Genomic DNA, 24,305 nt, shown 5'->3' with positions numbered 1-24,305 from the left:
AGTAAAAACAAGGAGCTTCAAGAACACCCTCAGACACCGAAATCATCCTACGGATTGTTGTGGCACTTACGTCTTTATCAAATGGATTTTTATTTGGGTGGTTTATTATAGGAGAACGATGGATCTCCTTCAGCACTGTGAGGGGAAAATCTACGCTTGTCCTCTCTGGCTTCTCTGTATATAGTTGAGTGATGAGAGCGGCACTGATTTGAAAACGCATTCCCAGGTTCTCCGTTCAGTCTCGTGATGAGATTGTTATTGCACATTGCGCATGCCGAAAGAGAGAAGAAGGATCAAAAGATATGAGAAGATATATAGAAAATAATTAAAAGATATGAGTTACGTATAATATTAGCCATAATATGTCAAAATATTTTGATCTATATACTGATTTAAAAATGTAAAGTTTGAAACAACTGTTTTTAATAAAAGGGAAACGCTGGATACACCGGAGTTACCGTATTTTAACATCGTAATTCGTCAATGGAGTTTCAGTTTGTTTTCAAATCATACAAGCTTTATAGCAACGTAGGCTATCTCTTTTTGTAAAGATTCCAGATTTTGGGAGATCACAGAAGAACATAATGCATGCATTCTTCACACAAAGGAGGACTATGGTACTGTGGTAGTCATTTAAGATCGGTTGAAGTTTCATCCAACGGGGACTACGTTGATACAGCTATATATTTATGAAATTTAAGAGGTACCTCACTTAATAAAGATATATATAAAAAGCACCGTTTTCTGATTTAGGGATTCAAAGCAATTCACACCGTGGACCGAAGACATTTAAACAATACTATAAGATTAGCAGTTGCGATTCTTCGTCATCCAACTGATGGTAATACGCTTGGTCTTAAGGTATGTTCACACGATCCAATTTTGTTGGATCCAATTTACTTCTGACGTATGAAATACAGTCGTTTATTGATAAAGCATTAGCTGCAGTACTGCATTGGCCTCAGTAGTTTTGCTGCTCGTATACATAATCATTACAAGACAACAGACTATAAAGCATCCATCAGAGGTGAATTGGTTCCAACAAAATTGGATCGTGTGAACAGACCTTTAGCCTGCCACATAAGAAACTGACACAGCATTTGAAACAGGCCTAAAGTGTAATCACCATTCGCTCACACTGAGAATCACATTTTAACCGGGTATCTCAACCTTTGTCGTTTGTTTACCCCCCGTTATTAAAAGACTGAAAACCATATGCATGTTCTTGAGATTATTAATTTTTAATTCAGAAACCACGAGCGTTAAGTCGTTGTATCAACATTGCAAAGACACTCTCAATTTCATTAACCATTTTGTAAGATATTTTTCAAGGTACGTAATTGAAAGACTTTCCCTATTAGCAAACACGAAAAATTGTTTGCAAACATCGCAAAATTCGAGAAGTTTCGAGGTCCATGCACGCTCTTGCCAGTAGACTTGTCAATAAACTGATCAATAAACTGATCGCGCAATGCAAATTTGGATAACTTTTCGCTGTTTAATTTATTGAGCCATGGGCAACCACAAGTGGATATGTCAAATGCTTTTATCACGAGACAAAGAACTTCAAACATAACCGTTTCATAAATTTCTATTTTAGCTTAATTTACAGAGTTTTTTTAGCAACAGAAAGTCGTGAAAACCTTGAATCCATCATGGCGGCAAACAAGGTAAGTCATATAAAAACATTAGTAATTACTACGGCTTTTCCGGTCAAACGCAGAACGTTACCCTAATTAAAAGCCTAAAAGAGAAGAAACCTTCCCTTTCTTAAATATTCTGTTAATTGTGGGCTTTTTACTTTTAAAAGTTTTTGCGACAGATTTCGTTAACGTGAAACAATGAGGAGGGTGGATTGCGATTTTTTTGATCTTCTGAAAAAGTTCAAAGGGCAAATGTGCATGAACGTCTCTGGTCGATTAATATTTTAAAGCTTAACCGGAATAACCTTGAACGGAGTTGAAAGAGAAACGTGTTTGTTCTTAGAATGGCTGTTAGGAAACATTAAAGATTGATAAGCAGAAGTTTTGATCATTTCAATGCTACAATATAGTAACATCAGGGAATTTCGACATCAGGGAATTTCGTGTCATAACAGCTTGCGTATAGGCAGTGTTCAATGTTAAGCCTCTATAAACATAAAAAATAGATACCACTTTCGTATGTGCATCAATTAAAACCTTCACTGAGCGGTTTAAATTCAAGGAATTTGCGTAGGCCGAAGCTAAATTGCTGGTCAACATGTCCGTCATACACCCTGCCGCGTGTGTTTAAATGACTTCAAGTTACTTGGTACAGCATATAAATTATATACTTGACTTTCCAACACAACTGTGTATATACAACGGTATATCATAGTATGAGCATGGATTAAAGTAGATACACCACAGTCGCATAGCTTAAAGAAACACAGTCGTGAATGCTTGAATGCTCAGTGGGGGGTGGAGGGTAAACACGTCCGTATCTTCCTCATTTCTAGGACTCCAAAATCGTGCAAGACACTTCGATGAAACTAGGTGATGACATTAACCTTGCCGAGCAAGACAATGTCGAATTGGATCCCGACTTGGCCCAGAATAAATACCCAGACTTGAGCGGCGCCAAATCGATTATGGCGAAATACCTCACCAAAGATGTCTTCGAAAGACTGAAAGATAAGAAGTCCAGCACTGGATTCACCATTGCTAGAGCCGTGAATACTGGAGTCCGGAATAAACCAAAGTCTCTGATGGGTTGCCATGCCGGGTACGTGATGATTTTAGCGAGATCTTTGCACTGGTAGTGAAGAATGAAGAACATATGTTAGTGTTCAATTAGCGCCACTAGTAAAGATTTAAAACATGTTTTTCAGGGACACAGATTCCTATGCAGTGTTTGGGGAGTTTTTTGACCCAGTCATTGAGGAATACCATCGTGGTTTCAAACCGACTGACAAGCACGTGACAGATATGAACGTGGAGCACTTGAAAGGCAATATTAAGGAGCCTGGGAAGATCATTTCAACAAGAATCAGAGTGGCAAGAAACATCACCGGATTTAACTTGGCGCCAGGTTAGTAATGTGGTGAAGTAAAGTCAGTTTAAGCCCCTGTTACACGGTGCAATTTTTCTTGCAACTTGCAAAGCAATTCTACTTTTGAGAGATGTAACAACAGAAACGAGGACAACGGAAATTGTCTATTCAATTATTACCGGATGAGAAAGTAATGCGAACTTCTCACCCCCATAGTCAAGAGTCACAGTTTGGAAACTCAGCAGACTTCAAAAGCGTCTAATGAGCTAAGATATGATTTGAAGAAATATCCACCGTGAAAAAGCCATTTTGCAATATTGCTTATCAGTAATCCAACTGCAAACGCGGTTGCCTGATTTGACGAGGCGATTACTTGTGATGCATTTGTCTCAATTGCTTTAATCGTGAACAAATTTTATCCGAGTCGATCGCCAAACTATGGCTTTATTGACAATGCTTCAACTCCGGTCTGTTTAGGGCAGAACACCAAAGATGAGAAGCTGGCGGTTGAAGCGCTGATGCTCAAGGTCTTCGACAAACTGGAAGGGGACTTGAAAGGTCGTTACTATTCCTTGGCCAAGATCACTGAAGAAGAGCGCCAGCAGTTGGTCAGAGAGCATTTGCTATTTAAGGGTAACGACAAGATGCAGGCTGACAGCGGGTACCATCGCTGGTGGCCCCATGGGCGTGGCATTTACCTCAACGAGAACCGTACCTTTGCCGTCTGGTTGAACGAGGGTGATCATATTCGAGTCATTTCTATGCAGCAGGGTATGAAGCAACGATAATAGACTAAATGTGTTAGTGAAGATAGAGAATACAATGCGCATTGGGTAATAATTTCCGGGCAAATTTGAACGTGATTCATTTCAGCCTCAATGGAATGCATTATCCAGCCAATTTTTAGATCAGTTAAAGTAGAGTAGCGATTGGATCAAATCCAAAACTGACAATGACTGACCTCCGTTTTAAGGTGGCGACGCACGTTCGGTCTTTACAACTTTGGTCAAAGCTGTGAACACAATCGAAGCTCTCGTGAAAGAAATTGACGGCCGTAGTTTCCAGAAAACCGACCACCTGGGTATGATAACCTGTTGCCCCACCAATTTGGGTACGGGGCTGAGGGGTGGGGTCCTTATCCAGCTGACGAAGCTCCAAGCCAAGATGGGTGAAGATGGGTTAAAAGAATGGGCGAACGCCAATCATTTGCAAGTGCGAGGTCTGTATGGAGAGCATTCTGACTCATCTGGAGCGATTTACGATGTATCAAACAAATACAGATTAGGTTATTCTGAAGTACAGCTGGTTCAGTTTGTTATTGATGGTGTTAACAAGCTCATTGAGATGGAAGCCAGTGGTTGACTTGCCTTGAACATTTGAAAGAAAGTTTAGAAAGTTTACTATTCTGTGTTTTTATGAAGCATATAAACCCATTCTAAAATAATATCTTGCACTTTTTTATGCTTTTATGTTTAGGTATAAACGTTAAGTTTATTCTCATGTTAGTTAGAAAGTTTGAAACATTGATCATGTAAGTAAGGATATTTAATAATTCAAAGTTCGCACATTTGAGTAGATTTTGTAAGTTTTTTTAGATGTAATATTTTGATGATTCTCAGTAAAAACAAGTTTTTGAAGTCGTACATAATGTGTTCGCAATCGTTTTTTTAAAACAAACACTATATGAACTTAGTAACATTCTTGTAGCTTTGCATGGTGACATCAAATTATAAGTAAATTAGCTTGTAGGTACACCACGTAAGTATTAAATACTTAAATAAAGGTATTAAATACTTATTTGAAGTATTAAATACTTACGTGGTGTACCTACGGCTACAAGCTAATTCACTTAGTATATATGAACTTGTTTACGATAGTAAATCACAAACGTTAATTTTTGCAAGCGAAGACAGCAAGGTAGGTTTCTTGTTCTTACTTCTCAATCGCAATGTTATCGCATTTGAAAATCGTTGTTTTTTCCACAAATTTATAGGTTCTATATTATTACAAAATGAAGCAACCACATGTAAACTTGTATCTAAATAATCTTTTTCATTTCTCAATTTTATACATACAAATATTTATCCAATATAAATAATACAAATATCAATTTATCTTAATAATTTTGTTCTTTCTACATTCACGAATAGAATTCTACATGCTATATATACACGATGGGAAAAATGATGGCGATGTACAAAAATTGAATATAAACTCAGTAGAAAAATATATTGCATGCATGATAAATATTAAATTATAGAGTTTCAGAATTATACCGCTCTTGCTAGCAATGCTAACTACGATTTTGGCTGATTTGACTTAGCTGTTCGTCAAGTATTTCCGTAGATTTCCATACACGAATAAGGCGATCGCTATAGAAGAAAGGAAGTACCCTTAGGAGGTAAGAAGCAATTTAAAACACACTGAGCCAAGTATATCATTCTGTTCATGGTTCCTCCCTTATACGTGTAAATTAATAAGAGAGTGGGAACGGCCATTACTGAACCCGTATTGGGAAAATTCAGAAATGATAGAGCTATCCACTATCCACTCAAAGGGGTAGCCCCTGCTCACACTTGATCAAGAAGGAGATACACTGGAGTTATGGGAGACACTGTTTTTGGAACAGATATATTTAGTATGTTCAACAAAGCTAGAAACAAGTTCCAACTCCAATCAAGTTTACCTTGATGCGGTGAATACGAACGATGAATTGGTGGCAATTGCGTTAATGGGATGTCGATGAGCTTTGATTTCACCTTAGAGAAAATTTTGATGATTTATATTAGGTAGAAACACTGCTTACAAAGCCATACTCTTCAAAAAGACGGTGGATCAGGAATATTGTTTCCTGGGTATATTTCTTCTGGTTACCAAAACCACTAGGAAATATCATTACCTAGTTTGTCGTTATGCATGTTTATGAAGTATGGGCAAATCAGAAACATAGTTTCCTAAACCATGTTCTTTTGTAGGTGGACCCAGGAAACATTGTTTCCCAGACACTTTCTTGAAGATTGGTCTACAAATTTGGTCACATTCACGAATGCAAAGAAAACATCGTTTCCCGACAGCTTCAAACCATGCTTCAAACTCACCAATTTCTTGGCAGGTCTCCGGCTCCCAGAGTTTTAAAACTCCTCCACGGCAACCACTGACCAGAACATTGTGGGAGCGTAGAAAATCCAACGAGCAGACCCAGTCTTTGTGCGCGGATATCAAGTTCTGGAAGAGTCGTTGACAAATTTGATCTCTGGTGTTCATTAACGAAAGTAAAACTCCACTCAGCAAAATGACGTTGCTTACAAACCTGTTGAACTTGTTGCGTCGAAAAGTTCCACTTCTTTATAGTATTGTCACGAGACCCGCTGAATAAATTATTGCCGTTGAGCGCAAGAGACTGGACCCCATCATAATGTGGGGGCTCAAAGGTCTGTATTGGAGTCTAAATGAAATGGTTAATTAATACTATATTGCTTGAGGTGTCTGCATCAAAATACTTGCTGTACTTTATCCAGCCACTATATGCATTGTTACTTGTGGTTAGTTAGTTACTATATGGTTATACATTGTTACATGTGGTTTATTGACAATGGTTAGTTAGTTACTATATGGTTATATATTTGTTACCTATGATTAGTTACTTTAATCATGGCATATTTATGATTAGTTGAACTTAGGTTTAAACATACTACAATTTAAATACCTTTAAAAGATCGGATTTTCTCGTCAGCTTTTTAAATGGACTTTTCGGACGAGGACTAAATGTCTTCTATACATTTAATAGAATTCAAACCTGTTATTTACTTACACTATTTTACCAGTCATTGTTCGAAAAATTCTCTTGGACTAGAATATTTGCGCTGATAGAAAAACATATTCTTACCTGAATTCCTGAAAGTGAGCCAGTTAATTCAAAAAGCTTTAAAAACCAAAAAATTAATAATTATCAGAAAGCAACTAATAATGAATACAATAAAGACTAAAATCACTATCCATCGTTCACCCAAATCAACCACGGTTATCTCATCAATACCTTGATGTAATGATCCCTAGAGCCAGTTAGCATCAAATAAGGTTCTTGATTTCCTAACAGTAGAAGTGCCATGACATGACCAGCATGTCCACCTAGTTTCCCTATCATTTGATAACTACAAAGAAACACAAAAAATCCATTGAAAAGGTGCTTCATTTCATTGCAAGTTGAAGAAAATGAGAGATGACGTTAAAATTATTTTCTGTAAAGCGTGAAGTCCAGCACAGTTAACAACAAAGAATCCCACATATGCACAGATTGAGATGCGTACTTGTTCAAGTCCCAAATTTTCACAGTGTTTCCGGTCGCTGCAAAGACATGTGTTCCTGGATGATTGACAGTGAGATCGTTGATGGCAGAATCACTGGTTACACCACCGGATGTGATGCTTTTGATGCATTTCGATGGGGGAGAACGAATGTCCCATATCTGAAAAGATAGGAAAACTTGTCTTTTGTCTTCTCTATCAATGTTTGATTCCTTCAAATACAGTTAAGAACGTAAATTTTCCCTCGTGTACAAATCACATTTCAAACAAAAAGTTTCCAAGATGAAATTATATATTAAGACCGAAATTACCTCCAGTTACATGATATCCTAAGACAGTGTTGTAGAACTGACGTATAGAGAGCAGACTTAATCGAACCAGCTAATCGACAAGATATATAGATAGAGTGGTGTTTATAAGACTCACCTTGATAATATTCTGTGATACACTGAACAGACGCTTGGTTTCAATGCAATATTTCAGCGACGTAACATCACGTTTATGTTGCCCCAAAGACATCGTCTCCTCTCCAGTATTAAGATCCCAAATTTTCACTGTACGATCTGGGTTTGAGAATGATGAAATTACAAGCTCGACTGTTGGCAGAGATATTTTAAAAGCATGCAGAGACTAACCTTTCGAGCCAGTAAACATTGTCGTCTCACTAACGCACAATGACAATACAGCACTGTTATGCCCCGTTGATGCGTAGACACAGACCAAGGAACCAGGTCTGCCTGTAGGAGGCTTAACGGGCAGCATACGACCTCTAAAAATGAGAACACCAGAGTCAATGTCTGAAGGGTGCTTCGAGATAAATTTTCTGAGCAGCAGGGTTCTAATCTGTTTGTTCAGTTTCCTGCTGTTTCAACACTTGGGGATTAAACCTTATTGGACCAGGTGAGTATAGCTACAGTTTAAAACTGATAGACCGTCCAGCATAAGTACATGCAGTTAGTATACAGCTTATGGTAACTTTGAAGGAGAAACGGGTCGATTTAATGATGATCTCTGCTCAATATTTGAGAAAAAGTTAAAGATGATCGCATTCTGGTAGAATGAACATCTGCCACCATATTCGTGAATTAAACGTACGCATTTGGATTGGATTCTTGAGTCAAGGTACTGGTAAGTCTTGAGAACACATCATCAGCATCGTTTCTACAATACACCGTAGAGAACGTTAAGGCGTATTTAGACTACACGATAAGTTGTATGCAATTATCATTCTGACGAATGCAAAAGAGGGCCTACGCCACAATCTTCATTCATATTGTCCAGGGTGGAATTTAAAGTGTCACGTTTGTACGTGTGTTCACACGTTCACATACGCCAGGATAAGAATCGTATACGACAAATCGCATAGTGCAAATGGGCCTTTATAGCAAGCACACTTTAATGTGTAAACTCCCTTTACGGAACGTGCTGATGGAAGCCTAAGTAACGAGAAATCTGGATGGCATGAGGGAGAGAAGAGGTTTCTATACTATATTCATGAGATACTCCGTTCGCCGAATCATTAATGGCTGGTGTCACTAGTTACTAGTATTCCAAGTGTAATCCCTGTTATTCCGTTTAAATACTTTAGATACTGTTTAAAATTTGGCATTTAAACTGTTATGAATTATTTTTAGTTTTGGTCTCAGGCTCTAGTATAAGGTTTAATTTAATAAAAAATTTAATGATAAACGTTTTTTACTGGATTATTTATGAGAACGTAAGTTCGATATATATATTTTATCTCACCTCGACCCACGCCTGGATGGTGGTGAACGAGTTAATCTTTGCAATCTTTTAACATTTTAAAATAGAATGTGATTTAAAGTTAGTTGAATTCAAGCTACTTTTATGATTTACTTTTTATGGTTTAAATTTAATTTATTTAATGTTTAGCATTCTTCAGGTGGGTCTCACTAGCTATAATCTCTGATCAACCTTAAAGCTATCTGAGGATGAAGCGATGTATCACTTCGTAACCCTACAAATGATGGCTAGTATATGTGGATATGAAAGTTCGAATGAGCTTTCACCAAATCAAGTAATCTCAAAACTGATGATTCTCGTTGATGGAAAACAAAACTTTACAATGCAATTTCTAGGCCTAACTGAGCTGGGAAAGAACAACCACTGTAATTCTTCTCGTAGGATCGAATCCGAGCCCTTGAGACCCCAGTACAGCACTCTAAACAACTGAACTATATATATATACATAGTCCAGTTGGTTTGAAACTTGCACAACAACACTTACTGTCCATTTCCCAGCTTCCCTTTCTCCTCAAGAGACTTTCGTTGTGGCGTCGGCGAAGTAGGCTGCGATCGCGACTCGGCGGATGACGTCACATTGACGGAGCTTGAAAGCGGAGCCTTGGGACGAGCAAAATTTCGCGCCGATTTTGATTTGAACGAACCACGTACGAATGAATTAGACGTCGACCCAGCCACGGACTGTGGTCTATCTCTATCTAGGGGAATGTTCGCGATGGGAACCGGCACCTTAGCTGGAGGTGGGGGCAATTGTGTGCTATCAATTTTCTCCATAGCTTTACGAGCGCGTTCCAGTTGTAACAATTTTTGTTTGAGGTCGGTTGTGTCGATAGGGTCGTTAAGCGTTGCCTCTTTGTTGGTTGGTGGTAATGTGGGTTCTTCAGGTACATCAGGAATGGACGAAAGGGTAGATTCGCGTTTCTCAAGACGTGCTGGATAGAGTAATTCCTTTTGAGTTGAACTACGACGACGCGCCTAAGAAAGGAGTAAATTATTTTTTTGGCATTTTATATCACCGCATTTGAAGAGTAAATCTTAAAATGTGAACATATCGTTACCTTTTCCTTCACTGCAGTTTGGCTACCTTTAGTTCTAGAAAATACACAATATCCATGAACAATATCCATTCAAGACGCCCGTGTTGTTCCATGCACTGGTCTCTTCAAATAATGCATCAGAACAAACTTACGTGTTTAGCTGAACGTCATCTTTTATGAGAGCCATAAATTCAGATTTGCTCTGTAAAGTAAACGTGGAATGTTAAGAAAGAGAAAGAAAAGAAGGTTGGTATGTTGACCGTATCATAAGTCTTAACGAAACTAGATGATGAATCACGATCTTCATCACAAACTACACCCTGTGAGATTCAACTATTACCATAAAGGGAACAATATCGTCAGTTATTCCATTCCTCAACTCTGGTACCCCATTCACCGCCTCCTCGGGATCTTTTGGGTTTTTGTTGGGTATGGATGGATCATCTTTGCCAGGATGTCGCAACAGGTTCATGACCAGGTCCTGTTGCAACTCACTATGCTGACGTAATGCCTCTAATTTAGTTTCCAATTCCTTCACGGTTGCATCTTTTGAAACAGTCTCTTTGCTCTAAAGAAATCAGAGAAATTAATATTATTTTTAGTAGCGCCACGCCTTAGAAATAGGAAAAGGGGTTTTCATAGAATTACCTAAATAGAATTTCACCTCAATTGAATTTGAGAATTGTTTCCAAACAGACCAAAGGGACGTTTAGTTGCATTACCCACACTTGTACAAATAAGTTGGTAAAAAATCGAGAGGAAATTATTGTAGCTTTTAGGAATACAGTTTTGAACTGGCAAAGCCATTAAATATAAGCAATGTTTTACCAATTGAATGGTTTTATTTAAGAAATGTTCCATCAGTAGTCTTGCTTCATGTGTTGAACAACTTGTTATTACTTCTGTAATCTCCGTGGTTTCTCCTCCATCCTGTTAAAGGACAGAACAGCAATGCTACAGCCTACAGATTTGCAAAGGGAAAACGTGCTAATCGCAGTGGCAAGCTCACCTCAAGATCTGCAATCTCAGTCTGTGCCTCGGTGATGTTGTCTTGAACATAGTCCAGATGAGCTTTGAAAGCGTCCAACTGTTCATTTAAATCTCGCGTTGTGTTGTCGTCCTAGGGGCACGGACGGATAATATAAGGTAATATAGGGGCAAGCTAGGACCTAGATGGGTAATATAGCTTTCTATTTTGACTGGAAAAAGAGTTTTATAAGAACTTACATTGCCGGACTTCGCCTCTTCCAGTTTTTTATTACAGTTTTCAATCTTCTTGCTCAACATATCTCGGTCTTTTATCCAGCGATCCATATCTGACTCCATTGTACACACCGTTTGATTATGGGCAACGATACGTTCAATCTAAGATACGAGTAACGAGTATTGGAACCCAGTATGAAGAACAATTTCTAATTGGTAACGCTGTCCAATTTAATTGACTAAATATGCTTGCGTTTTCTGCTTTGTCCTCAGTTCAGAAATCACTGCCACAAACCTGTTTCTCGATGGTCTCCCACGTCTTTTTAACTTGAGACGAGGAAAGCCTTTTACGAGGGCTGAGTGCAACTTTACCGATCACTCGCGTGGTCTTGGAATTATTCAAACCACGCACGTTTCGCGCGAGACCGTTAGCGCGCTCTGATCTTTCCACTGGTTGCACCTCAACTCCTGTGCCCGACACGACCATGCTGGCCGTTGACGAGAGGGAAAGGTCTGGTACGGCAGGGACAGGATTCAATTTTCGTTGTTTACCAAGTTTTCCAGAGATTGGTTTTTGCTGCTGACGAAGTTGCTTCACCTAAAATATGGAATTGTTCAGTTAGTTAAGCGATTTCACCAAGCACTAGCTTAGCCAAGCCCCAGCATGTAGCTTGAAATAATGCAACATGAAATAAACAAAACCTCCGCTTGTTTTCGCTTCAATACGAGCTCTTTCTGTCGCTTCTCTGATTCCATGTTCTTAAATTGGATTTCACGTTTTCTGTTTTCTTTCTTGAGCTGAGAGATCTGTCTGTCTCGTTCAGCTTCGCGTTGCTTGTTTTTTGCTATTTCTTCCTTCATCTGACGCATAAGTTTCACTTTAGTCTTCTTTAGTTCGTCCAGATCTCGAGTGAGTCCTTTTAGCTGCATCTCGTTTTGAGTCTAGATACGGAGGAATTACAAACTTAAGGAACGATAATTCTCCGTTTATTATGGATTGCCATATCAGCTGCAAACGTTTCTAAAGCTGAAGGCCATTTCATGTCGCTTCACTGTTTTTGACTTTGCTACTGCATGAAAAAAACAACTAAATTTTATTCATGGTGTGACTGCTACCAAAATTGTGGTAAGCGTCGTCATATATTGATCCAGTATATCCGAAACAACTGTATTTATTATTCTGATCAGATTGCCTCGTCATGACTAAAACTATTTTTACTAGCGCCCAGGGATACATACTCCCTAGTTACCTAATACCTTTGATAATCAAAGTGAAAACACTAACTGCCCTCGCATAGACCCAAGTCCCAGTTGCTCACCTTAGTTCTCATAAGTCTGTTGTGTTCTCTCTTCGCAGACTGTAATTTCTTCAGTTCATCTTTAAAATCGTTAATCTTTTTCTCATACTCTGATTTCACTTTCTGACTCTGCTGCGCCGCTTCCTTGTCGTGCTCGTGTATAGTTTCCAGTACCCGGTCGCGCTCTGTCTCAGTCTCCTTGATTTTCCGCTCGAGCAAGCTCAGTTTTTCCTCATAATGAAGTTTCATGTTGTTGAGTCGCTTCTGGCTGTTCTCAAGCTCCTCAATAAGCTGTTGCTTGATGCTGATTTCTGTCGATAGCCCGGCTAAGTCTTCCCGCAGTATTTCCGTATCTTAATAATGCAATAAACATTGTTGCTGAAAACCGAGTTAGAATGTGTTTTCCTTTTGCTTTTAATGAGCTGAGATGTTCACAGATGGTCACAACGGTGGAAATGTCAACTTTTAGATTGGATCAATCATCGAGCTTGATCTTTAGCTTTCAAAAATGGTCTTTTTGTATAGAGTAAATTAAACCTTAGCCTTAGGAAGGGTCTACATATTCAAGTATGATCATATTGGCAAGGGCTTAAGTGTACTAACTTCTCCTATGAAAACATGCTGCTCGCAATATGTTTCACACGTGCAGCGCTCGTGATACCTTTATTTTCTTCTCTTTCATCCCGTTCAGCTTCTTCATCTCCATCCTCACTTTCGTTTGATGAACTTCCTATTTTTTCATTTTCTTCTTCATTCTAAACGCAAAGTTTGATCATTAGAGTATACTGGGTTTTGACCTGATAAGGACCACCAAATTGACAGAGGGCAAAAAATCAAACAGGGGGCTACTTTTACAACCTTTTTGAGATTCATTTAATTTATAGCAATGGAGCATGAAAACTCTCTCCCAAGCAACTCAGTTAACGCCATTCATTGGTCATCTAACTAGGACAGCATCCAGTTTTATTTGCAAGTAAACTTTTTTACTAAAATTCCTCGGTGGATGAAGGAGATTGTCCCCCCCCCAAAACAGAAAAGACTCTGCGTGTAAGAAGCGGGGGGGGGAATCGATTGTGGAGGAATATGTCAATGAGTTCATAAATAATTTCGCAAAAATAATTTCCCACGGGATGAAAAAAACACACAGCGACGTAGTTTTGCCATTTCATTATAAACCTCATCAATTTTGAAACGGGTAAATTAGTCTTAAGAATATTCGATGATAAATAATGCACAGGGAGCCGCGAAAATTGCGTTGAATAATTAATGCTTGACGAAATTTTCTTGCCTTAAACAGACAGCTGCTGTGTCTAAGAAAGGCGGCTCCAAAATTGCTTAGCCGACAAAAGTTTTGTTTTTTCACAAATTCTGAGTACTGCGGCTTTCGGGAAAGCCAGTTTGCCCTGTCCTTTGAGAGAGGACCTGTTTGATATCACGGAGTATCGGGAACGTGGAAATGGAAAGAAATGTTGCATTGCTCGACGGAATATGACAGATCAAAAAAATATCATCGCATTGATTTTACTTCTTTCAAACTTGGGGTTTGACAGCCGTTGTTATCGATACTTGAGAGCCTCAAAAACATAAGCAAAGATTTCAGGCGTCTTCATTAAAAGCCTTATTTCATCAATAAAATTCAGAAGAAAAATTTGGATAAAAGATTATATCGACGTAATGTTGCCCCGAAGTGATGTGACTTGTTCATTAAAAGACTGAAGGTTCGTTGCTTTGCTTTTTGCTTCAATGTTCTAGTCAATCACTAACTGACTAGGTAGAAAATAATTCATTACTTCATTGTAAATTTTCAAGCAGTTTGACTGAAAACCGTGGTAACGATTTTACAATCCTTATTAGGGCCTTATTGCATGGGGAACGGTTTTGAACTTATATTGCTATTCAGCAATATTCAATATAAACACATATGTAGCTATACTGTAGGTTTCGAAATGACTTGATGTGATGTAAACTCTCGCGGAAAATTCAAGACCCTTCGTCTTTGCAATTTGTAAATTAGTTTTCCTTCGCTAACCAGACGAAGGATATTTGTTTAAAGGTCTGAGTTTTCTTTGTATTTTGAAGGTTCATATCTGTATGTTCATATCATCATCTATCAAGCAATTTTGAAGACAGTTTCCTACACTTGAAAGCTCCCCCGTTCAAGATATCAGTTCAGACTTTCTCTCCACGAAAATCTGGATCAACGAGGTAAGGATTCTTAATGTACATTTAGCGAAAACCTATAATGAGTGGCATTGCAAAAGAAATATAAACCTGTGTTTGTAAAAATTTTCTTCTCGTTTTTAAACCGGAGCAATGAAAGATAGCCGTTATCAGTTAGACTTCTAAAAAAAAGATCACGGAGCCATTAAGTAAAAAAAGATATAGTTCTCTTGGGGCTCAAATCAATATTATTCTGGCGTCGCAATTAACATCCTTCAAAGGCTGTCTGATTAAAAGTTAATCTGCGATATACATAAGCGACAGTACGGATCCATATCATTATATAGTAATTGCAATGACAGTAGCTCGTTCAATTAAAATTTCACGTTACATCTGCCGCGCATAATTTATAACAAAGAATGCTGTCATCTCAGTGTATAGTATATGTTGTAGTCTACAGTACATGTTGTACCACAGGATCCACGCATAATTGGATTGACTTTGTCATTTTGCCTTGATAAAACTTTGTTCTTCAGAGAGGTGGGATGTTTTGTAAATTATTATATAATTATATGTTCTTACTTCTTCCTCCTCTTCAGATTGACTCTCATCCCCACTCTCCTTCTCACCGTCGCTGCCTAGATCCAGTACTTCAGGCTTTTTATCCTCGACAACCATACTTTGCAATTCCTAAAAAAACATTCGACCTATTTATTAGCTTTTGATGAAATTAAGATTTGAACTAACCACAACTTTGCATTTCAGGGAAGGCGGGATGCTTGTCGAAAACGATGCTTGTCACTAAAGTCGCAATGAGATACAGGTATTCCGAAGATATTGGCGAAGCAGAATGGGAAAGCTCCTAATTTTTTAATAAAGTGTATCTTTGCTGCTGTGTTCTGTTTTAAAATGGGAAAGGGGGGATAAATACGCTGGTTTAATAGACTCGTTTATAGTCGACGTTCAACAAGCATGTAAAATGCAGACACTCGTGTTTTTATAAGTCTTGATCACTTTTGGTTTTTACTTCAACAATCCATGAAGACCATCCCATTCACAACCACGATTTCCGCCATTCTTCTGCTTGGAATGCATTCCACACAATATTGTTAGGTTCATGGCAACTTTTTCAATTTAACAAACCAATCCAAATTCGGTAACAGCCTTTTCTTTGCTGTCTGCGGAAGTAGGTTTCTGCATGGCGTGACTTTAGTAACAAAGATATAATATTACGGTCGCTCAGTGAAGATGGAATTCAAGGACGCCTCCAGGATAAAACCTACACGAATATCCTGAGAAGTATTTTCTTTATTAAAGCTAATACATGAAGTATCCTACAAGGTTCTTTCGTCCATGTTAAAAATGGCAACACCTTTTTCACACATGACGGTATGTAAAAAACCCGTATTCATGCAGACACAACTGTATATTGGTGGAAATGTAACTCGTAAAGCGATAAATGGATGGTTATCTCAGAAATAACGAAGGGTACGCGTTTTTTTTTGCAAAAGGTACGTGGTTGAATTTTGACTGCATTCTTTTGTTTCTGGACACTGTATGTAAAGTTAGCTTTAGTTTTATCTTGTTCCTCCACCTCGGGTATCTCTGAGTACGATTAGAGACAAAATTCTTGCAGAAGTGGTCTTCTGGTAACTCAATCAATATACACATCAATATATCAATATGTCCACTGAGCATTAACATGTGTCGGGGATTAATATATTTTCCTCTGGCGTGTTTTTTGCACCCATGTGCAAACGACGTTGGAAATAATTGTGTGTGGAAATAAGAGTGCTAGAATTTCTAAAGTAATGTGAACTAGTTGGTGCTGCAGTAAAAAGACAGGAATTATGGCATGAACATAGAGTTAGAATTTAGTTTATTTTAACACATATGGTGCTCTCTTATTAACAGATATTGTTGTATTTCATTTAAACCTTTCTATACTTAATATAAAATATTCACGACACATCTTATGTCTCTAATAAAAATCAAGTTTCTTGTCTACATTGATTTACCAACTAAAAATTATGTAATTGTGAGTACTCTAATAACAAATACTTTCTATCAGTTATCAGATAACCTCTAGGCAGGCATTTCTTAGGTTTCCTTTCTACGATTTTTTGAGACAACAATCAATAATTTGCCTAATAACTGGGAACTACGGCCTATTAGAAAGCTGCCAGCCTTGTCATCTACAATAGCGGGTGTATAATCCCTTGGTCTAGTCAGGGCGTATGCCCTGGTCTAGTTGGTTTCATCTAAATAACAGCCTCAAACACAGGTCTGCCAAAAACTCCCAGGATACCATCCGGTTCCTCACGTGACACCTCGCCTGCACCAATCGAAGAGTTAGACTCACGGCATGGCGACATAGGGCTCCCTAGCACTTTTTCCATTGATTGCATCAATGCGTCCAAGTCTTTCTCTAGCCGGTTGCGTCGCTCCGGTAGACTCAGAACTTTTTCGTCGAGTTCCAAAGACATTGGCCGAAGGTTTGCCGATAATGGTGGCCGATATTCTGACAGCGGGCGAAGATTTCCTGACAGTGGACGAAGAAGGTCTTCCGACAATGGACGACGATTTTTCGAATTCGGTCGAACTTGCTCGGAATATAGCTGAACATTCTCTGACACAGGCCTTTCTTTTTCGGACACTTGTCGAAAATATCCCGAATGTTGCCGATTATGTGCCGACAAAGGCCAATTATATTCCGACGTCACGTCATCATCACATTCATACCCTTCCCATGATCCACGCGAGCTCATTGGAGAATCAATCAGTCTTAATTCCCGTGAGATCCTCGGATCTAAACCAATCAAATTAGATCGAACATTGTGCTGTTTCCGGGTTTGACCTGGCCTCGACGCAAACTTCGTCTCTACGCCAGAACTAGTTTCATCTGATAATGTTCCTGAGTGTTTTGTTTGGCTCTTAGCATTGGAAGTCGTTGCTTCGCCGCGATCTGAGAATTTACGACGAGAGTCCCTACCCCGGGTGTTCTTTGGGATCAAACCAGTTTTACTAGCTTCTTGTGGGGGCAAATTAAAGTACATCCTGTCCTCGTAAACATCTGAATTACGAGAACGTCGATTATTATAGAAACCAACATTACTCCTCATCATATCACGTTTCCCACAATCTGTCATTGACGAGCTTGTACTCCCGATATTATCCATCAAAAAACGTCGAAAATGTCTGCGTCTTGAAAAACCGCTGACCGGAATTGGGATCTTTGAATTAGTATCTCGGGCTCTTGGGCGCGAGGTGGTAGCCATGTTCATTTGATCCAACTTTGTTGAAGACTGTGTACGAGTACCAAATCCATAGGCATTGAGACATTTTTTGACTGGACTCTGTTTGGCCGTTAATCTCCTTGGAACAACTTTCAACCCAAAAAGCTTCTTCTTCACCTTATTTATCCCTCTGGTGAGCAAGCTTTCGTGCTTCAATCCCTTCCCGTGACACCTCGGCGCGGGACCTTTCGAGACCTTGTTCGCGGACCTAAGCTTATCACGCGCGGGATGCATCGCGCGCCTGTTACCCACAAGACGTTCTTGGCGGGGCGTGTTCTGCGTGTAGCTCATACGCTGCCCACGCGTGTTGCGTGTATCACACGCGGAATTGTTCTCGCGGAGCGAAAACGAACTCTGGAGGTTAAGATTGTAGGTATAAGAATAATCAGAATTGTTGTGGCGAAAACCATACTTGTACCCCACCTTAGCTTTCTTCATCTGCGAATTGAGGTCTTGTTTTGCAATCTCTAGGATAGATTCGGCAGGTGCATCGATACTTGCTCGCCCCATACGAGATGGTGTCGTAACTGATCGACGTGCTACGGCCGAGGCCATCGCTTCGCTCTCTAGTAGCCGACTCCTGTCGTGAAAAACATAGGAAAGATAAGCTAACATTGCAACAATACTGCACGTCTAACCTTGAAGGTTTCAGTACAACGTAACTTTATAATTTTATTCTGATTTGGAAATTGCGAGTTTGAGATGGGTTTGCGAACACAGGCCAAATACGCCTTCCTAATATTGTTGTATTCGATGGTCTGTCCTCGTTCTTAAGTAGCTTAATCATATTTCATATGCATATCGTACCTTAATTCTTCGATTTCCTCAATATAGCCAGAAATCAATTCCTCGACACCGCCTTTCAGTTCTATAAAGTTAGAAACAATAGTACCTCAGTCATTGACAGACAGTAAAGAGGCCTGAATCTTTTCTCGTATTAACAGTTTTTAGAAAACACGCATTATTGAATTTTGAGAACGTCTCTTAACCTTAGATGCACATTATATCCTCTCAAATATTTGACAATACCTCCATTCAACATGGCAATACTTTTGTTTGCCATGTACTCTGTGATTCGCTTTTTCTGGCCATCCACTGTAAGATTCAAAGCCTTGATACGCATACGCAGTCTACAAGGCGAAAATTTTCAACAAATGTCTCTCATATATTGCATAAAATTGCGTACGTCTTTCTAGTGAACTTCTATAAGAAGCATGCATTAACACCATGCAAGATCGCTTACTTGTCATTCTCAGCCTGTAACATAGTGTTTTCATGGTACATATCACTCATGTGAGCCTCGCCCTCCCCAGCAACACGCTTACCCTGAAAAAACACGTTGTATTGTTCAGTACTGGTCAACACTTGTGCAACACCCTTTTATGCAAACGAGCCGAAAACCCCAGATTTTTATACCTGTTTGAATTCGTTCAACTGCATTGTCAAAGCTTGGATTTCCGCTCGCAAAGTGGCGATCTGTTTGCTTGCCTTGTCTTGATTTACGACAACCTGTAGCGAGATATTAAAAGATAAATTGTAAGGTCGTTTTCGAGCGTCCATTTAGCTTTGTTTAGCTTGTATCTTGAGTTTGTATTTAACTTAAAGTGTTGAGAATGGAGCAACTTTGGATATATCCCTTCCCACGTCGAGCAAAACGGTGAAGATTAAGAACGCTAATACCATTGTCGACAGCCATCAAAAGGCAGATTTCTCACAGACCTTGTTCTTAATGTTTCTGGCTCTGTTTGCGTATTTGAGCGTGTTCAATGTTTCCATGAAGTCCCGATCCGACGGACTCACACAAGCGATCATCAGCGTACGACTGGAAGAAGAAGAAAGATCCATCAATTCATCAAATTCACCTCATTCTAGCTTGGGGGTAGGTACCCAAGGAAGCCTAGTGTTACTGTATACTGCATCACTCTTTCCACACAGTACAGAGGCAAGATTGTAATCGGAAATCCAAACTATTTCCAAGGTTACTACTTGCCTGTTTCCTCCTAGAGAATCTTGCAGCAATCTTGTGAGCTTCGAGTCACGATAAGGTACATGAGTGCCACGTTTTGCCTTGTCTCCTAATGCACTAATCACGTTCCCTAATGCCAACTAAGAAGATAAAAAAAACTTTTATTTTTGTAGCCCATTGCCAAGGCTTGGTTGGAACTTTCTGATTTGAGCCTAACTATCGTTTTAACTTGCTCAAAAAACACTCTCCGTATAAAATAGGATTATTAGGCGTGTCTTACCAGACCGCAGTTAATTGATATTCCTTCCTTTGCTCGGTCACCTGTTGCCCCAGTTCTCTTCAGTCGCTCGGATCCAGCCAGATCGACGAAGTTAAACTTTGCTGTCAGCATTTCGTACTCGAAACCTTTACCTTGGACACCGTTGGATACCGTTTCGTCGTTGTTGAGCTGAAGCGAAAAAAAGCATTTCTTAAGTAGAGAAATTTACCGAATAGCAGTCTTGATTAGCTTCAGTTTAGCATAGTCAGAGCCTGATAGAAGTTAAAAAACACAAGGTCAACGCTGCACTCTTTCTCACCTTCACAACACGTTGTTGCGTTATGTGGAGTGTAAAAATTGCATGAGATCTTGATGACTGGGCATTCATGTTTGTGCTGGCTGTTGTCCTAGACAACGCACCCTGCTGTAAGTTGTTCAAAGTCTGCAACGAAATTAATAATTCATACAACAGTGAGTCAAATCTCTGCCAACGAAGACAGGGTTTTCCCTGTGAGACTGTTCAACCGTCTCATATAGGTCAGTCTTTTAAAACAGTTCATAGAGCTTATAGCGTTAACTTCCTTTCTAACAACAGGTTCCAAATGATTCAAGTGTTAATTGGAGTTACTCGCTGTCAGAGCTGAAGTAAGCGGACGGATTTCTCTCTCGACTTGTGATCGAATCGGGTCACATCTGGTTTAGACATCATGCTACGTGTTCCAAGGGATGAATGAAAGTGGAAATCAAATTTTACAGTTAGGGCTTAGAATTGTTTTATCACGCACCTCTTTAGCGGAATTGACTTGTTTCATTGTGACGCCGACAGTATAAATTCCACCATTCGTGTCCTCGTGAATCTTTATATGTTTTCCTGAACCCTGATGAAAACAGATACCTGTGTCAGGTTTCGGCAGTTTTTGGTAGAATTTTGAACGATCTAAATTAATCCATGCCGGCAATGAAATCTCCGTAGTTATATGTTTGGCACTGGCACGTTTACTGGCATTTGATTTTTACAAGTGATTTGGTTTAGCTGGGAATTTACTCTAAAATACTTACTCTGCTTTCACTGTCAAAAAGATCAATCAATTCTTCATTGTAAAGCTAAAAAAGGTTGAAGGGTAAAATTTTAGTCATGAGGGACTTCAAACAGGACAAATAGGTGGAGGAAGAGTGCACAGGTGAAGTGTAAACAGTTAATAAATGGGATAATAAGGATGCAAGGGTGAAGCGCACGAGAGTAATGGAGGTCTTGGGGTTAAGAGGGTGAGTTCTGTACTACAGGTTAGCATGAATGGGAATGAAAGAGAGGAAGGTGACATTGCATGAAGGTTCGGATGTGAGGGTGTGTGCAGGTAGGGTGTGAAAGGCAGAAACAAATTTAGTACAGGGGGTTATTTCATCAATTCCAAAGGGGGATCATGAACAAACATATCAGTTCTTGCATTGTGGTGAGGCATAGTACCTACCTCCATAAATTGGACATTAACTTTGAAGTCAGGAGGAGGTTCACCATTTTCTTTCGCTGCCAGTTTTCTTTTCTCAATACCATCAAACAAGTGACTTACGGCTCTCGGGATGATTCCTTCTTCGTCTTTACTGATGTTAACATCAAACCCAGTGCCCATTGTGTATGTCTTCCCTGCACCAGTCTAAAAGATTGATTTGATGAAACAAATCAAATTAACCAATCTATTTGTACAGGATACCATTACAAAGACTAGACTTTCCCCCTTGGCAATCATTCATTGCAATCCCTTATTTGTCAAGTGTACGACAAGAAAAAACTTGAGCCTACTTTGCCAATACTAAATTTGGTCCATATTATCCCACCCACAGGTCTGACAAGGGCAGTCTGAATGAGGCTATTCCTCATTGGATTAGTGATATTATGAGAGGGAGAGCTTTGTGAAGACTGCTTTAGACCTTCGCACTGAAGATCAAAATTTTCAGAAAAAACTTCAGACACAGTTCACATTTCAAGCAGGTGAAATTGCTATCAGCAAATTTCTGTAACTAAATTCCAATCACAGATGTAAATGCTAGATCAAGTGACAACTGTGACATGAAAGAATAATAACACTTTCTAGTAAACACTACTATATTGGGACTGACTAACGTAGTTATTACTAAGTATGCCCATATATGCAAATTTTAATGACCGTTCAATTCACAACCCCAAGGTAAATATTTTATTATACTTGCTTCAAGAAAATATCGAGACCTAGAAACGAAGCCTCACCTGTCCATAAGCCAAAACTGTGGCGTTATACCCTTCAAAACACCTAAACATTCAATATATTTGGAAAATTTTAGCCACACGTAAATTTGCTACATTTAAAATTTAAATCCCCCCAATGTAAACAATTCACTCGCGCTGCAGGGCAAATATTTAATTTAAGGCTATGTTTTTAGAGATAAAACAATAAAACGTGATAAAATTATGCGTTTTTACCCCTCGATAAGGCCCTCTATGCAATCTCGATAAACTTCAAATTGTTTGGACGTGATATCGAAGACTAAGTCGTAGGTGAAAGCTTTGTCTTTGCCCAAAATAACTTGCGGATGGTCCGGTGTGACATTCGTGCAAACTCGACACATTTCAATCTTTTCAGACGCACTTTGTGGACGAATCCTACAATATAAAGACAAAAAGAAGCAATATTTTTAGCCATTACGATGCAATACATGATTTATGAATTTAAGGGGGTTTAAACGTAAAACATTATACAACGTAAACAATAAATTATGTAGCTCGCGAAAGATGTCGAAAATTAAATACGGGAGCTTTAACGTTGTGATATATTCATGCATTTAAACTGCTCGACTTTAATATCAATTCTTTTGAATAGCTGGATTCGCCTTTAGACTCTTTTAACAACGAGACAGTCCATAGAAACCGCCACTAAACCAATTTGCAAATATAATTTTTTTTTTCATAAGCGAAAAACACAGTCATAAATTATTGTGTTGTACAGTACCTTAAAGCAACTTGAACGGACGTATCCGCGTCCCCGGACATTTTCCAAGCAGTCTTTAACAAAATCGGAAACTCCTTTTAATATAGTTTCTTCTCCGCAGCAATATATTTGGCCCAATTTGGTTATTTCCATATATTTAGCTTAGAAACCACGAAAGGCTTAATAGCCTTCGACCGGCGCTTCATAAATAGACCTTCAATTTAGCCGGAATTTTTTTAAAATATACGCCAAAACGCTCTACTTTTTTAAAGTAACGTCGGTGTAGTCCCCTTCCTTCTTCCTGTAAAGCGATCGGCTGATTACATCGTAATATTCGTTGAAATTCTTAGCCTAGAGTCGACGCAATAAATAAATAACCGTTTACATGAAACTTTGCCAACCTTCAAAATGGCCGCGCCAGCTGCAGCACTCGCGTGATACTGACGCACACGTGGAGATACACGCGCGGTTGCGAGGTCGCAATTTATGCAAAAGTTGTAAAATCTTACCAAGAAGAACATTTTTTAATGTAATAATAATAATGTGCAGTAGAAATAAAAGCTCCATGTACAAATACACAGAAAAATCACGGTAGTTGAACGTCCAGGAGCGCTGTCCCCAGAATTCAACATAGCTCCTACCCAAAGCTTTTCAAAAGACGTGCAGCGCGAGAAAGAAAGAGATCCCATCGACGGCTGGAACAGCATGGTAAATACCCCCATGAACACCCTAAGGTTAGAAGTTGAAGTTTCTTCATATCATACTTATTTATTGCGGTACTGGATTTAGTTCAATACCGGCAGGATCAAAATCAAACAATGCCAGAACCTTCACCCCACCCTTACATGGATTACAGACTTACGTGGCACCTAATCTCCTACACCTTCCCAAAAAAGTTTTAAAAATCATATATAGATCTTGAAAACTGTGTCCTTTTCATTATCACTCTTACTGGCATTTTTTACACACGTTCCCCAAGGAAGCATTTCGAATATATTTGTTTAGTGGCACTCTTGCTGTCGATTGGCATCCCTTTGCGTAAAAAC

At 39.1% G+C, this 24,305-nt stretch overlaps 2 protein-coding genes and 1 long non-coding RNA gene across 5 annotated transcripts; 2 read left to right on the top strand and 1 right to left on the bottom strand.

Annotated features, from left to right (window-relative positions):
• Positions 1–1,260: 1,260 nt before the first annotated feature.
• On the top strand, positions 1,261–4,611 carry LOC114518325 (arginine kinase-like). The gene is made up of 6 exons (XM_028538302.1): positions 1,261–1,332; positions 1,601–1,670; positions 2,480–2,745; positions 2,852–3,051; positions 3,490–3,783; positions 3,986–4,611. The coding sequence occupies exons 2-6, from the start codon at positions 1,656–1,658 to the stop codon at positions 4,372–4,374; spliced, it is 1,164 nt and encodes a 387-aa protein (XP_028394103.1). The 5' UTR covers positions 1,261–1,332; positions 1,601–1,655; the 3' UTR covers positions 4,375–4,611.
• Positions 4,612–5,086: 475 nt separating this feature from the next.
• On the bottom strand, positions 5,087–23,658 carry LOC114518003 (kinesin-like protein KIF21A). Of its 3 annotated transcripts, XM_028537873.1 has the most exons (39): positions 23,281–23,658; positions 22,755–22,934; positions 22,542–22,584; positions 21,769–21,951; positions 21,359–21,403; positions 21,085–21,177; positions 20,619–20,741; positions 20,321–20,488; positions 20,065–20,180; positions 19,794–19,896; positions 19,491–19,583; positions 19,318–19,400; positions 19,104–19,204; positions 18,882–18,942; positions 18,498–18,654; positions 15,361–15,468; positions 13,280–13,373; positions 12,640–12,971; positions 12,023–12,262; positions 11,616–11,918; positions 11,345–11,482; positions 11,127–11,237; positions 10,946–11,047; positions 10,458–10,685; positions 10,270–10,319; positions 10,139–10,172; positions 9,565–10,055; positions 9,063–9,107; positions 8,412–8,477; positions 7,952–8,085; positions 7,743–7,879; positions 7,320–7,477; positions 7,049–7,163; positions 6,899–6,934; positions 6,719–6,784; positions 6,323–6,457; positions 6,111–6,237; positions 5,699–5,771; positions 5,087–5,384 (listed from the first exon to the last, which is right to left on the bottom strand). In XM_028537873.1, the coding sequence occupies exons 1-39, from the start codon at positions 23,319–23,321 to the stop codon at positions 5,306–5,308; spliced, it is 4,992 nt and encodes a 1,663-aa protein (XP_028393674.1). In that variant the 5' UTR covers positions 23,322–23,658; the 3' UTR covers positions 5,087–5,305. The 3 variants fall into 3 exon arrangements, with proteins under 3 accessions (XP_028393674.1, XP_028393676.1, XP_028393675.1); XM_028537875.1 differs by lacking the exon at positions 6,719–6,784; XM_028537874.1 differs by lacking the exon at positions 9,063–9,107.
• LOC114518005 lies at positions 13,919–16,738 on the top strand. Its single transcript, XR_003686446.1, has 3 exons — positions 13,919–14,336; positions 14,698–14,823; positions 15,544–16,738. It is a non-coding gene; the product is annotated as an uncharacterized LOC114518005 (long non-coding RNA).
• Positions 23,659–24,305: the final 647 nt, after the last annotated feature.

The sequence above is a fragment of the Dendronephthya gigantea genome, unplaced genomic scaffold (genome assembly GCF_004324835.1).
Source record: "Dendronephthya gigantea isolate DGI-Jeju-01 unplaced genomic scaffold, DenGig_1.0 000010F, whole genome shotgun sequence".
NCBI lineage: Eukaryota > Metazoa > Cnidaria > Anthozoa > Malacalcyonacea > Nephtheidae > Dendronephthya > Dendronephthya gigantea.
The sequence above is the reverse complement of the archived record's forward strand: the minus strand, read 5'-3'. Positions and strand labels throughout refer to the sequence as shown.

What these genes read in the sequence shown, in the direction of transcription:
- LOC114518325 (XM_028538302.1), top strand. An exon ending in CTGATGGGTTGCCATGCCGG is followed by an intron (nt 2,746 to 2,851) that starts GTACGTGATGAT and finishes CATGTTTTTCAG; the next exon opens with GGACACAGATTCCTATGCAG. An exon ending in CGGATTTAACTTGGCGCCAG is followed by an intron (nt 3,052 to 3,489) that starts GTTAGTAATGTG and finishes CGGTCTGTTTAG; the next exon opens with GGCAGAACACCAAAGATGAG.
- LOC114518003 (XM_028537873.1), bottom strand. Translation starts at nt 23,321, where the DNA reads ATGTCCGGGGACGCGGATACGTCCGTTCAAGTTGCTTTAAG. An exon ending in ACAGACTTATGAGAACTAAG is followed by an intron (nt 12,263 to 12,639) that starts GTGAGCAACTGG and finishes CTCCGTATCTAG; the next exon opens with ACTCAAAACGAGATGCAGCT. An exon ending in GGGAGACCATCGAGAAACAG is followed by an intron (nt 11,483 to 11,615) that starts GTTTGTGGCAGT and finishes CTCGTATCTTAG; the next exon opens with ATTGAACGTATCGTTGCCCA.